Genomic DNA, 12554 nt, shown 5'->3' with positions numbered 1-12554 from the left:
AACATCTTCAAGACTGGCCAGTGATGTTTTCAATTTCCAAGTCCAATAAAAAGATGTACTGGAATTCAGAACTCAAACATGAGTTAGAAAGCAGAAAATCACCAAGATCCTTTACTTCTACTTAAAAAAAAAAGTTATATTCACTTTTTTGGCTGTGCCAAGTCTTAGTTATGGCATGTGAGATCTTAGTTCTCCAACCAGAGATCAAACCCAGGGCCCCTGCATTGGAAGCGCAGAGTCTTAGCCATTGAACCACCAGGGGAGTTTTTAAAAATAGAATCACTTCTACTTTTAAATAGAACCACACTGCTGGGGGACAACACATTTGGTGCATTAACTTGCAATTTTTTGATGTGTATGATTGCCACTGCTAAAGACTTAGGTAAGAGTTGAGGAAAACTCTCCAAACTGGTAGAACCACAGCAAAAGGCCTACATGTATGTATGTGCAGATATAACCCATAATCTGGAGAAAGGCTGGGACTTGGGAAGGGTCCTCTGCTACTTGTTTTAGCTTAGTCGTTCAGTTGCGTCTGACTCTTCGTGAGCCTATGGACTGTAGCCTGCCAGGCTCCTCTGTCAGTGGAATTTTCCAGGCTGCCATTTCCTCCTCCAGGGAATCTTTCTGACCCAAGGATCAAAACCATGTCTCCTGAATTGGCAGGTAGATTCTTTACTACTGAGCTACTGGGGAAGCCCCTTTGCTGCTTGCTGTAACTTTAACAGACTAAAGGGATCCTGTTTTGAGTGCTTCTGGGAGGATGACACAAGAAACCCATTCCCTCCCAGACACTGAGATATTACTAAGCTTTAAGAAACATGTGTGAGGGAAGGTAGCTCAATCACGCGATCTGAAGTTAACAAAGTAAAAACAAACGACAGGACCACCCTGTTTAGAAAATGTCCTACAATGTGCATTTATTCCATATCATTGTACAAGGTTTCATACAGTTATAACTCTTAAGACAATGTGTTTTCTTCACAATTGTATGTGGTGCCCACATCTTTCACTTGAACATGCTGGAAATCCACATTGCATGCTATCCCACAAGTTGTAACAAGCTGCAAATGTGCCAATTAGAAGAGCACGGTGGCTTACAAAGCTTCGGCTTTAGTGAATTCTGGCAGACAGGATCCACAGTCTCACCTCATTGTAAAACTCATGACAAAATAAATTAGTGTTGGACAGACTTGTAAATCATACAATATTTAAGGAGAGACCACAGTGGGACCTTTTGTTTAAAGTAGCACCAATCCACACCTGATTGTGTTTCCAACGTTACCCTTCCTGGTCATTGGCAGTTTGAGTGGAAATCTTTCTGCTTCCTCAAGGATTCCTGGACTGACTAAGCATACAGTGTTGCTAAACTCTCTACGGTGTGGCAATGTCAACTCGGGAAATGGCACATTTAAATCATTGTCACCTTGAACACGGGCTTGCCTGTGTGTGTGTGTGTGTGTGTGTCTTCCCCACCCCCAATCTAGCTGGTAATCTTGTGGATGTTTCTGTGACAGTGGTAAAAGTAAATAAAAAATGCATTAAGGGGTTTCATGGTAAGCATGGTGTTTGAAAACAAAACGAAACGAAAAAATAAAAACAACATGAAAGAATGTGGTCGCAGCTAAGGAGGTTTTCACATGTTGTTTAACTCCAGTAAAGTCTGATCCAGCATCTGGTGCATACTAAGGTTTTCTTCTTTGGCATGAGCCACTTTCTCTGTGGTGGGATTAGAAAATTAAGTCATGAATAGCTGAGCTTTGGACACAGCGGTGGTTTGTACACTTAGGCAGGCAAACATCAATCACAAACACAGAATGAGATGATTAGGACCAGGCATGCTCATAAGACATGACTCATTTCCAGACAGGGACCTACGAAGGGGAAGCTGTCTTGGACCTGAAGAAACTGCAGGCACAGCAGGCTCTCACAGAGCGGCCAGGTGAATCTCCACCAGCAATCCACGGGGAGCAAAATGCAGGTGGGGCTGGTGGATGTTCACTGCTCATGCGCTGTGGGAACTGGGAGAGGTGCTTGCAGCACTCAAGTTATAACAGCAGCAGACATTTCTGAGTTACAGGCAGCTAAGGCCTGAGAGCTGTGTTGTAACACAATCTCAGAGAAAACAAAGATGACATAACTAGGCCTTCTGACAACGTTTCAAGGATTTATTTCTGTTGCTCGTTAAAAAAAAAGATAACCAACATGTTTCATGCACACTCCAGTAGGACATTCTCTTATTATTCTCACAGTGTTCTATTTATTATTAGCATGACATTCTCACCAGATTCCAACAACACTGTTAAGACTAAATAAAAGCATACCTTTCAGACAATCGGGGACTTCTGACATGAACTCCTGTTTTCAAAAGCTATTTTGCCCAAGCATAGGTACATTTAATCATACTTCAAACACTATTCCAGATACTTAGAAGTTAGAAATATGAATATGTAATAGGAATATATATTATATATATATCACATCCTATATATAATATATATATATGCTGATACACACCCCTCTGCTTTGACTTTCTAATTTTAAGCAAGACTCAGTTCTCTGTAGGAAATAGAAAACATTTTTTTGGTTCTCATTATGCATCAGTCCAAACAAGAGGACCTGCTATTGCAAAGACGAGTGCAGAACTGATTATAAACACTGATCCATAGACACAGATGTAATTTTACCATAAAAGCGGTTTGGGGATTAAAGAGAACTTAATTATTCCAGATATAAGAGGAAAATGCAGGCAAGGCCAACCTTTCAACTGATTCATGTTCAATTCTGCAGAATTCTGCAGAAAGCAATCATTTTCAACCCTACTATCTGAAGGTATGACAGTCTTATACTTCCTGACATGGGCTGCATTCCTAGAATTCAGCCCAGGTTCTTCCCCACTTAAGTTCAATCCTCATTCAGGGCCAGCTTTAGTTGGTTAGTTAGGCGGCGGTTTTGCTCAAGTTGCTGGTAGAGTTGATCTGTACAGGTCAGCAAGCAGGTTAGCAGAAGAGAAGAGGCAGAAGGAAGAGAGGTTAGCTGGAGTTGGTGAGAAGGAGTGAACAGAACACAGAGATACCTCAGGTGCTGGTCACTTGCTGAGCAGGTTCCCCTCACCCCATGAGAAGCTGTCCTGTGCCCAGGGAAGGCCTGGCTGACCAAGGAAGAGCCAGGACTCCTTTCTTGGCAGGAGGAAAGGGAAACAAGATGGGGAAAAGGATCCTCTTCCTCAGCGGGATCCGAGGAGGAGAGAGGGGGCATGTTCCTTATGCATCTCACTAAAACCACCATGTGAACTGGGCCCAGTGAAGCTTCTGGCAACAGCCTCAGGAACTGGGGTAGGGCTGGAGGTGAGCCTAGTACACCATCCACTCCTTGTAGGGCTCAGTGACTGAGAGAGCTTCCTGCAAAACCTTGACCTACCGTTTCTGCTCATCCCTCCCTGGAACCCTTTCATCTCCACTCCTAGGCCTGGCTTTCCTTTCAGGTGGCCCTGCCACTGCATTAACAGTTTCGGAAATGCAGAACTAATAAGCTCCATGTCTCTACCCCAGTCACTGTGTTACACAGTATAAACTCTCATCCAGCTTAGATATAAGGTGTGTTACTCTACACAAACAGCAAAAGAATAAGCACTTACTCCACTCAAAACTGATTTAACTGCTGACTTCCTAGAAAGGATGGCATTCTCTGGTGCTAAATGGACATGCATAAAATCCCAAACGTCCACATGGAGACTGGTGTGAAGTGCATCTTGCACAAGGGCATGCAATCTTCTCACTTGGCAAGGAAGGCAGCTGCTAGTCAGCCTTTTATCTGATGGGGATACCAGGGGATGCCCAAACAAGGACAAGAACCTGGCCCTTATCACGGAAAGCTGGAGGTTACAGAACTGTCTTGCATGCCAGTGACAACTTAAACCCACAAACTCTAACTCAGTGATCCTGAAGAGCTGACAATCCTACACCTGGGGAGAATAAAAACGTTCAGTTTCTAGTTCCCAGGTTTGCTGGGAAATCAATTAGTCCTCATTTTAATGTTCTCTCATGTATGAAGAATCTGCCTGCAGTGCAAAACAGGGTTTGATCCCTGGGTAAGGAAGATCCCCTGGAGTAGGAAATAGCAACCCACTGCAGTGTTCTTGCCTGGAGAATTCCATGGACAGAGGAGCCAGGAAGGCTAGAATCCATGGTCACAAAGAGTCGGACACAACTAGCCAGCGAACACTTTCACTTTCACATATGGTAGGAGATGAGGAATACCTTATATTCATTGTGTTTTTTAGCTTGGAATATCTCCGCCTTGTCTTCTTTGCTGATCCAAATGTTCTAAATATGCAAAACTCCAGTCAAATGTCATCTTCTCCAGGCAGCTCCCAATCAGAATTACTGTCCCTATTCCTCATGGACTCTAAATGTACACCATCTGTTAGGTCAGACCTGCTTCACTCATCTATCTTCCCACAAGACGTCCATTTCACTGAAAACATTTCCAGTTCATCTCCTGACCACATCCTCCCTACCTTTCATGATGTCCTGCATGTTTGGGGGCTGCAAAATTTTAACCCCATTAGCAGCAGCACACTCACACTCTCACGTGGGAGACATCACCATGGGCATGTAGATGTCTTAGCTTCCTGAACCAACGTACAGTCAAGCTGGGATGAAAGAACTCTGCAGAAACCCCAGAGAACCCAGAGGGTCGATGTGAATGCAGTTTAAATGACGGTATCCTTACGGCCTCATTTGGACCTGCTCTACTCTGGCTACCATAGAACTGGTATGCTTGCGGGGCCTGGGAGGATTATATGTTTGAAAATATTTTTCCCTCCTGTTCTGCTTCCCCAATATCTGGGACGTCAACTGCCAAGCAACACTTTTGGGGTTTGGTCCAACCAAGCCTATTGCACCAGCTGCCTCTATGATGGCATGATCCTCTGAGCTAGAAGCCTGGGCCCCAACAATTTCCTGATAAAATCAACTAGCTAGTCATCCTCTTGTGTGCCCATACCTTCTTGGGCTGTTTCAGATTGTTTTTTTTTTAATTTGGCTAAACCCTGTGGCATGTGTGATATTAGTTTCCCGACCAAGGACTGAACCTGGACGCCCTGCACTGCCTGCCAGGGAAGTCCTTGGGCTATTCCAGATCTGCCTTTGCAGTCCATCGGTTTCCCATTTTCCCCTGTAGAATATACCTAGAGAAAGTGTAAGAGTCTCTGGAATGGTTCCCAAAAAACTGATGTGCCTCCAGAATTAACTAAACATCTGCTCAGCACAACTTTCAGACTTGTCATTTCTTTCTATGGCAGGAAGCAGGGTTACTCAGAGAAGGGCCCACTTTTATTACTCTGAATTTTAAAAGAACAAAGCAGAAATCAGTCAAAAGCAGGCCTAAGCAGCCTTAGGAAAAGAAAAGAAATTACAGAAGTCCTGACACTCTCAAGGGAGAGAGACCATTTAGATTATAAGTTTTTAGAAGTCTATTATACCACTACTAAATTCACACCCCTCTTAAAAGGAGTACTTTTACTCTATTCTGAAGTATAGGGATATATAAGTACTTAGGCTCAGAAAAACTATACATAGATAACAATCACCCACATTTAAAACACAGGAGAAATATAGCCAGATTGTTGAGGATGAGAAGTGTTGGGCATTAAGAGAGAAAACTCCACATCATTTTAAAGTTCTAATTTTGTGATGTGTTTAAAAAAAAAATCACTTAAATGCTATTCTTTAATTTATAAATATAACTGATAAAATAGACCATAACTGAATAATTTCTACTATTTTTAGGGGGTAAAAAAACCCCAACTTTAATAGCTATGCTTTAAAAATATTCACAAATTAAAAAAAGTTATCACAAAGATTATATAAGTATAACCCCTCCTAAGAATACATGATGTGCTTAAGAGCAAAAAAATAAATCTTGACTTGAACATACTCATATGTTCCTAAAATCTAAGAATGTCATTTCATGATCAAAATGAAGGTGGCTGAGGAATGAATATACTTTTCTTTGTACTGTGAAAGGATGATCAATAATGATCTCAACTTACATTGTTTTTGTATCCACATCCTTTTCATCTTTTCAGATATTCTAGCAGTGTGGGTTGGCAGCCTTTCCTTAGTTAGCTACCCACTCTCAAGCAGGACCATCTAAATACCAACACAGCAGGCTCACCACATACCAAACTCAACATCTGCACACGAAGGGCCCGCTCAAGGCAGACCTTCTGGCTTAAACAAGCAACATCTCCTGTGTGGAGGTTCTCAACCAATTTCATACACCAGTACAATCCCAATCCCTAAAAAACACTGCTGCCTGGACCTAACCCTAACCTTTGCAAACCAAAACCCCAGAGAAGGACGCAGGCATGTGTGTTTTGAAAAAGTTCCACAAGGAACTACCGCTTTAGAGACTGTTGATATTAATGAATGATGTTCAGAATAGGGGAAAAAAGCAAAGCAGCAGCCAAAAATTAACCCTCCTGTGTGTGAAGCAGATTTGTGGTTTTATTCAGCGTTTAAACTAAAATATCAATAAATAAGAAGTAAAAAGAATAGCAAACAGAAACAGCTTACATAGTGTTTATTTTACACTGAAATGAGGAGCTTCTGTACAACAGGAAGCACAGTGTGTACCTGGCCCTAAGGCAGGATGTGAAAAGAAAGAATCAGGGTCAGCTGGAGAACAGACAGACTGCAGAGCTCAGAGAGGTGGGACATCCAGCTCGATGAAGGGGTCTTGGGAGAAGTGAAGCAAAGAAACTTATCTGCATGAAAAGAAAAGGTGGGAGAAACAGAAAAAAAAAAAAGTGGCACAACAGAAAACAGGGAAGCTAAACGAACAGATGAGAGCAGCGCTTGAATCACAGGTGAGGAGCAGACATGCAAATCCTGCTGCCAGGCACACCTGCGGCAGGATGTGAACCCTTGCCCACCAGGGCCTGGGCCCGCGGCCAGCCCCAGCCTCTTCTGCGGGAGGGGCCACTGCAAGACCAGTGAATGGAACTCAGAAACAGATTTTAAGCTTAGCCCACCTTTCAGAGTACATAACCAACCGTGATGCTGCAAGCTTTCCTCATAGAATCACCACATTTTAGCAATCAGAGACAGATGATCTGATTGACCCCCTCATTTATAAATGAGCGGAGAGAGGATGCAATTTTCTCCAGTCTCCATGATAACAGTCACATCTCCGGGGGTAGCATGATGATTCTATAATGTCTAAGGCAGCAGGCACATGCCAACACTCTTCAGGCTACCATTTTTCTGCATGGGTAAAGGAATGACAGGTGGGCCTGGGAAGCGAAATTTCCAGCTTATGTGGAATTCAGTGCCATCTTGTGAAATTAAAAGGAAGCCTCTGTGAAACACTCCAAGTTAGAATTTAGTGGGGGCAGAACCGGTTCAACGTTCAGGCTTGGTTAGCAATATGAAAGTTAGTTGTGTATGCTCCAGGTTCTCGTGAGATTAAGACTATTTACTCCACCCTTACTGCCCAGCAGTAGTAAAAGCTGGGCCATTAACCCTCAAACTCATATCACACAATCTGTGCTTTCTGCCCCATTTCTTTCACACAGGTTGTGGTATTTGTATATTACTTTTTATATAAACAGAAACTTAAACCCCTCCTAAAGAATACATGATGTGCTTAAGAGCACACAATCTATGCTTTCTGTCCCATTTCTTTGACACAGGTTGTAGTGTTTGCATGTTAATTCTTTTTACGTAAACAGAAAATTAAAGGGCTTGGCTACTCAGCAGAAGGTTCATTTTTGTCTAAAATTCTTAAAAGAAAGATGTAATGTTTTACAGCAACATCCTTTATGCTGTTCTGGATCAATTTCCCTCCTCTCAGAGCCTCAGTCATCTGAGGTTGTAGGGTTCCTTAAATTTGTATTTTTTTAGAAAAAATGTTCACATTATATTTAATTGAATCACAGGAAACTGACTTTTGCTATTTCTTGGGCAATTCTTGCACACTGCATGGCCTATTGATTTTACTTAAGCTTAGTTTACGTTCCTACAAGTATAGTGCCCAAGTCACCTATACGCCAGTTCACTGCATAGTGGGAACGATCTAGCTGAGACAACGTGAAATGAATGGATTCTGAAAGGAGGACGGTTTGCATAGACAATCTACTTGGGCTGTATACTAGTAGAATGTGAAAAAAACCCAAACAAACAATGACTATCCTAGATTGTGCAAAGAGAGTGAGCAGAAAGGTGTAAAGGTGGAGATTCTGGAGATACAAGAGGGAGTAGTGGCGAACTGATCATATTAGCATGAGGGCACGGATGTGAGCAGGCAGGGTGGCTGAACATTTACATGGAAGTCATGTCGTTGAGAGCGTGGTCCAGCTCCTCGCTGATGGCTTTGTACTTCAGTTTCTGAGCGTACAGCTCGTCTATGACCAGGAAGTGGAAGGCAGAGGTGCAAGGACATGGAGAGTGATCAAGAGATGGAAGGTGAATGAGGGTGGCAGGGACACCATCCCGACACAGCAGCAAGAAAAGGGCAATGCATGAAGGAAGTGATGCCGCAGCAGGTGGCCAATGCAGGAGACGTGCGTTTTGTTTTGTTTTGTTTTTTAATAAAATTGAAACAAAAACAGAAAGAACAAAACCCATTAGAAAATAAAACAAGGAACTCAATATGAAAATCGTAACAAATATGGTAGGTATACCAGTAAACCATGTTAAAACCCTAAACAAAACCACGGAAGGCTATCTCCTGGTTGGGGGAGGAGCAATAGGACAGCTTTTCTTTTATAGAGCTATAATTTAACTACACTGGAGTAGTCAGCCACCTGCAACTATAAACAGTGGAAAAAATAGCCACGGGCATTGTTTTGGAGGAACAATTTGTGACTGCAGTCTGTAATCCTTATCTGGCTCCACCTTCAAACCACTGACTTCCTGACCAGTGGGAAATGGATTTCTTGGTGCTATCCATAATATTCCTTGTGGCCTTCCCACTCAAGCTTCCTTCACTGGTCCAGGAGGCTTGGAGAATGAGGAGAGCCACGCTTCTTACAGTGTCACTGTGCCAAGTCTATACTGCAATTTTCCTGTGATGAGGGTGTCACACCTTGCTGCACTTTGCAGGCTGTTTTGCCACCACGTGTCATTTTCTTTTTTCCACCAGCTTGGTTATCATCTGAACCAACCCCCAATTCCTCCTCTAGCCCCCTCCACCTTTGATGTATATATTTTACATATTTTTTCTTTCTTTTTTCACAGCCTCGGAGCTCAACATTTGGAATTTCTGAGAGACAGACAGGGTGTTACCAAAATAAAACCTAAATATCTTAGTGAAGAAATGCTTAAGTATAATGTCCAAGTGCAATAATGCCCTGTTACCCTCCAAGCCCCCTTTCAGGGCACAGAGCATATGCCAAGATGATTAGTAACTTAGAAAAATAAACTCAAGCCCTTACATTGAATTCACACTTGGGGAAAGATTAAGTTGTGCCTAAAAACCAAATCCTTACCATTCTGACAATAAGAAGGTATCACTGAAGACAGAAAACACACCAGTCATTCTCACCTACAACCGCCTCACTCACAGTAAAAAATAAACCAGCCACGCTTCTAAGAGTGTGCAGTAGAGCCACTTGGCATCTGCTGTTACAAAAAGAAGACGGGCCCCGTCCGGTGGCTAGCGGTCATCTGGCGAGCAGAGAGCTTAAGAGCCACAGAACTCTGAAGGGCAGACCAGAAAAATGTGCAAGAGCAAAGGAGTGTGTCAAGGAGGATGCCATGACTGGAAAGTCACTTTGCCACGTCAGTATTCAGCCATAAGGACTAAGTTAGAAACAAGACTTAAGATCTTACCTTCCAAGTCATCAATGCTTTTCTCCAATTTAGTTACTGACCTCTCTGCAAACTCAGCCCGAGTCTCAGCCTGCAATAATTCAATTTATTTCAATCAAAATTGGGAAGTTTTAGGTGGCCAATAGCTACAAAGATAGGGAAACCAGAAAATGAAAGTCAAGCCTGGCACCCACAAAGTGGTATGAAACCACACACCAGTGAATCACCACAGTGAGAGGTGGCTGGCTACCACTGCTGGCTCTCCAAGCCCACCCTGGAATATTTCTGGATCATTGTAACATTAAAATGAAAAATCACTCAGCTCCACAGAGACAAACTCAATCCAGTTGGCTTTGTTCAAATCACCCCTAATATTACCTCCTTCAGCTTGTCAGAAAGGACCTTGATCTCTTCCTCATATTTGTCTTCCTTCTGCGAGTACTGTAATCAGAAAGAACGTTCCAGATGTCAGGCCACAGCTCACCCTATACTCGTGTCTTCTAATACAAAGAAAGTGCCAGCCCAGCCAACAGATGTTGAGCATCTCTCAGGAGGTAATGGAGCCTCTGGGATCAAATGGCACGCCACAATGCGGTCTCCGTTTTCCTGCCTATTGTTTTACATGGGATAAGAACAAGATCACTTATCCATTTGGCACTTCGTTTAAATTAAATTGTTATGGATGACTCACATACTCAACACAAAATGGATTTTCCATTGAAAAAAAAAAAAAAAAAGAATCTGGTATCAATAACCAACAGGAAATTGCCTCAAAATAAGGCCTCTGGCTAAAGTGTCCAATGGACTATTCCTCTGCCTGGCAGGGCCTCAGAAGGGAAAAGGGGGTGTCTCTTGAGTAGCTCTTAAACGATGCCTCTCCCCCACACGGTGCTCCTGGCCTACCTTCTCAGCCTGAGCCTCCAGTGATTTCAAGTTGTTCGTCACAGTTTTCAACTCTTCTTCAAGCTCGGCACATTTGCTAATGTTTTCGATCAGAGGTAGAAAGTGTGGGAGACAGGCCAGAGGAAGGAGGAAGAGAAAAAGGAGAGGGACGGGAAAAAAATGAAAACCGAGTCCTAGAGAACAAAGGGCTGCCTTAAAGAAGCCAAACCATCAGGGGCTGAGATGTCCAATTTCACCACGGACACTGCGCCAGACGCTCCTTCCAGCGCAGAGAGGTGGGGAGACAAAATTCGACAACTTCAGAGTGTGATGATTTGGCTTCTTTTTTGGCTGCACCAAAGAGCATTTATGAAGGAAAAACAAAAGAGTATAAAGGACCCAAAGAAAGCACTTAAAGCAAGATATAAAGTAGCAGAGGGTGTAGTGAAGGTGCAGTCGTTATAAAAACAGACCAGTAGGCATTGGAAGCTGAAAGACGCCTGGGTTGCAGTTAAACCTAAAACCCATACATGAGCCATCAGTACCTTATCCTCTGCAGCCATTAATGCTTTCAAGGTCTGATCCATTATTCTTAATTGTTCTTCCAGCTGTCGAACTTGGCTGTTAGTGGACACAGGAAATGCACAAGGCCATTCTCAAAATCAGTGTGCAGGTAAGGCATGCAGTGATACCGCATTCATACACAGACACCCCACACAAGTCCTCCACGTTCCAAACTTGCGGCTCATCCATGTTGAATGAGCACAGGAGGAGCCCGGAGCTGAAACGGGTAAATGTGCAGCTGCCAGAAGGCCATGCTGTTTAGTCACTGCTCCGCAGCACCCCACACAGGGCCTCCTGGCGCCAGGCCTGCTTACCCTTCTGAAAGCTCAGCCCGCTCCTCTGCACGCTCCAGGTCACTCTCAATGATGACCAGCTTACGGGCCACCTGCAGCAGGACAAACACAGAACACACACACCATGGGGCTTCCAAGCTCTGAGTATGGTGTGTGTGTGTCAGGGGCTAGACTTAGCCCCTGGGAGTTCGTGCCTACAAACAAGATGATCCTCTCTCTTGTGGACTGGAGGGGAAGCAACTCTCCACCAGGAATGCCCATGGAGAGGAGGCCATCTGCTCACAAAGACCCAGAATGGTCAGTTATGAGTAGGCAGGCACATTTGAAGTCTGACCCAAGTGAAGCCTGTATAATTACACAGCAGCCAGACCAACTGTGGAAGGAGGGGGAGAGATGAAATTCACCGTCTCTGAAATAGCAGGATGATGAGACACGATGCCTTTTATGCTGAAAAGGTGGGAGCTGCAAGGCAAGACTGAAAATAACCCTAAAAGAACTTCATCAATTTAGAGCTCTGTACCTCCACTTCCTTTTGGTGGAGGAGGTTAAAAATGCAAACAGAAATAGCAAGAAAAGCTAACATGAGAAGTTGGTAAGATGATTAATGGGGTCAAAGGAAGAAAGGACCAGAAAGAAGGGATCCTATGAAGCATTTCAAAATTAGTGAGCATAGCGTAACCTGGAGAGGATGATGATGATGAAGAGTCAGTGGTGTTTCAGGAGAGCTAAAGGGAAAACTAAAACCTTAAAGAGTCATGTGGGCTCTTAACACAGAAGGGTGCTTTCATGGGGACACGACCAGGAGGTGATTCACCTATGAATCGTGAGGAGAGAGGACAGACTGAGAGGTGCCCCCATGAATCCAGGGAGCAAATGTGTGGTCTGCGTCTCTGCCCTGCCTAAACTGGGTTGCACCAGGTGGATCTCACTAGGGATAACTGCTTGCATGGTGACAGAATGAGAGGCTCCTTTCACAAAACATAAGAGACCCAACCTTCCC

At 43.6% G+C, this 12554-nt stretch overlaps 1 protein-coding gene across 18 annotated transcripts in view; it reads right to left on the bottom strand.

Moving 5' to 3' along the window:
- Positions 1-12554, bottom strand: part of TPM1 (tropomyosin 1 (alpha)) — a 30352-nt gene continuing 17798 nt past the window's right edge. For 4 of the 18 annotated variants that reach the window (XM_018054306.1, XM_018054305.1, XM_018054302.1 and 1 more), the window contains 6 exons: positions 11576-11646; positions 10719-10794; positions 10194-10256; positions 9837-9906; positions 8329-8407; positions 6569-6769 (listed from right to left, as the gene is read on the bottom strand). In XM_018054306.1, the coding sequence (XP_017909795.1) occupies positions 6766-6769; positions 8329-8407; positions 9837-9906; positions 10194-10256; positions 10719-10794; positions 11576-11646 (363 nt within the window). In that variant the 3' untranslated portion in view covers positions 6569-6765. Of the gene's footprint in view, positions 1717-2147; positions 2976-6568; positions 6770-8324; positions 8408-9836; positions 9907-10193; positions 10257-10718; positions 10795-11242; positions 11319-11575; positions 11647-12554 lie in introns of those variants that run through there. The other 14 variants (XM_018054307.1, XM_018054303.1, XM_018054297.1 and 11 more) reach the window with 7 other exon arrangements.

This window comes from Capra hircus, chromosome 10, assembly GCF_001704415.2.
Source record: "Capra hircus breed San Clemente chromosome 10, ASM170441v1, whole genome shotgun sequence".
NCBI classification, from domain to species: domain Eukaryota; kingdom Metazoa; phylum Chordata; class Mammalia; order Artiodactyla; family Bovidae; genus Capra; species Capra hircus.
This window is presented reverse-complemented; position numbering and strand designations above follow the sequence as displayed.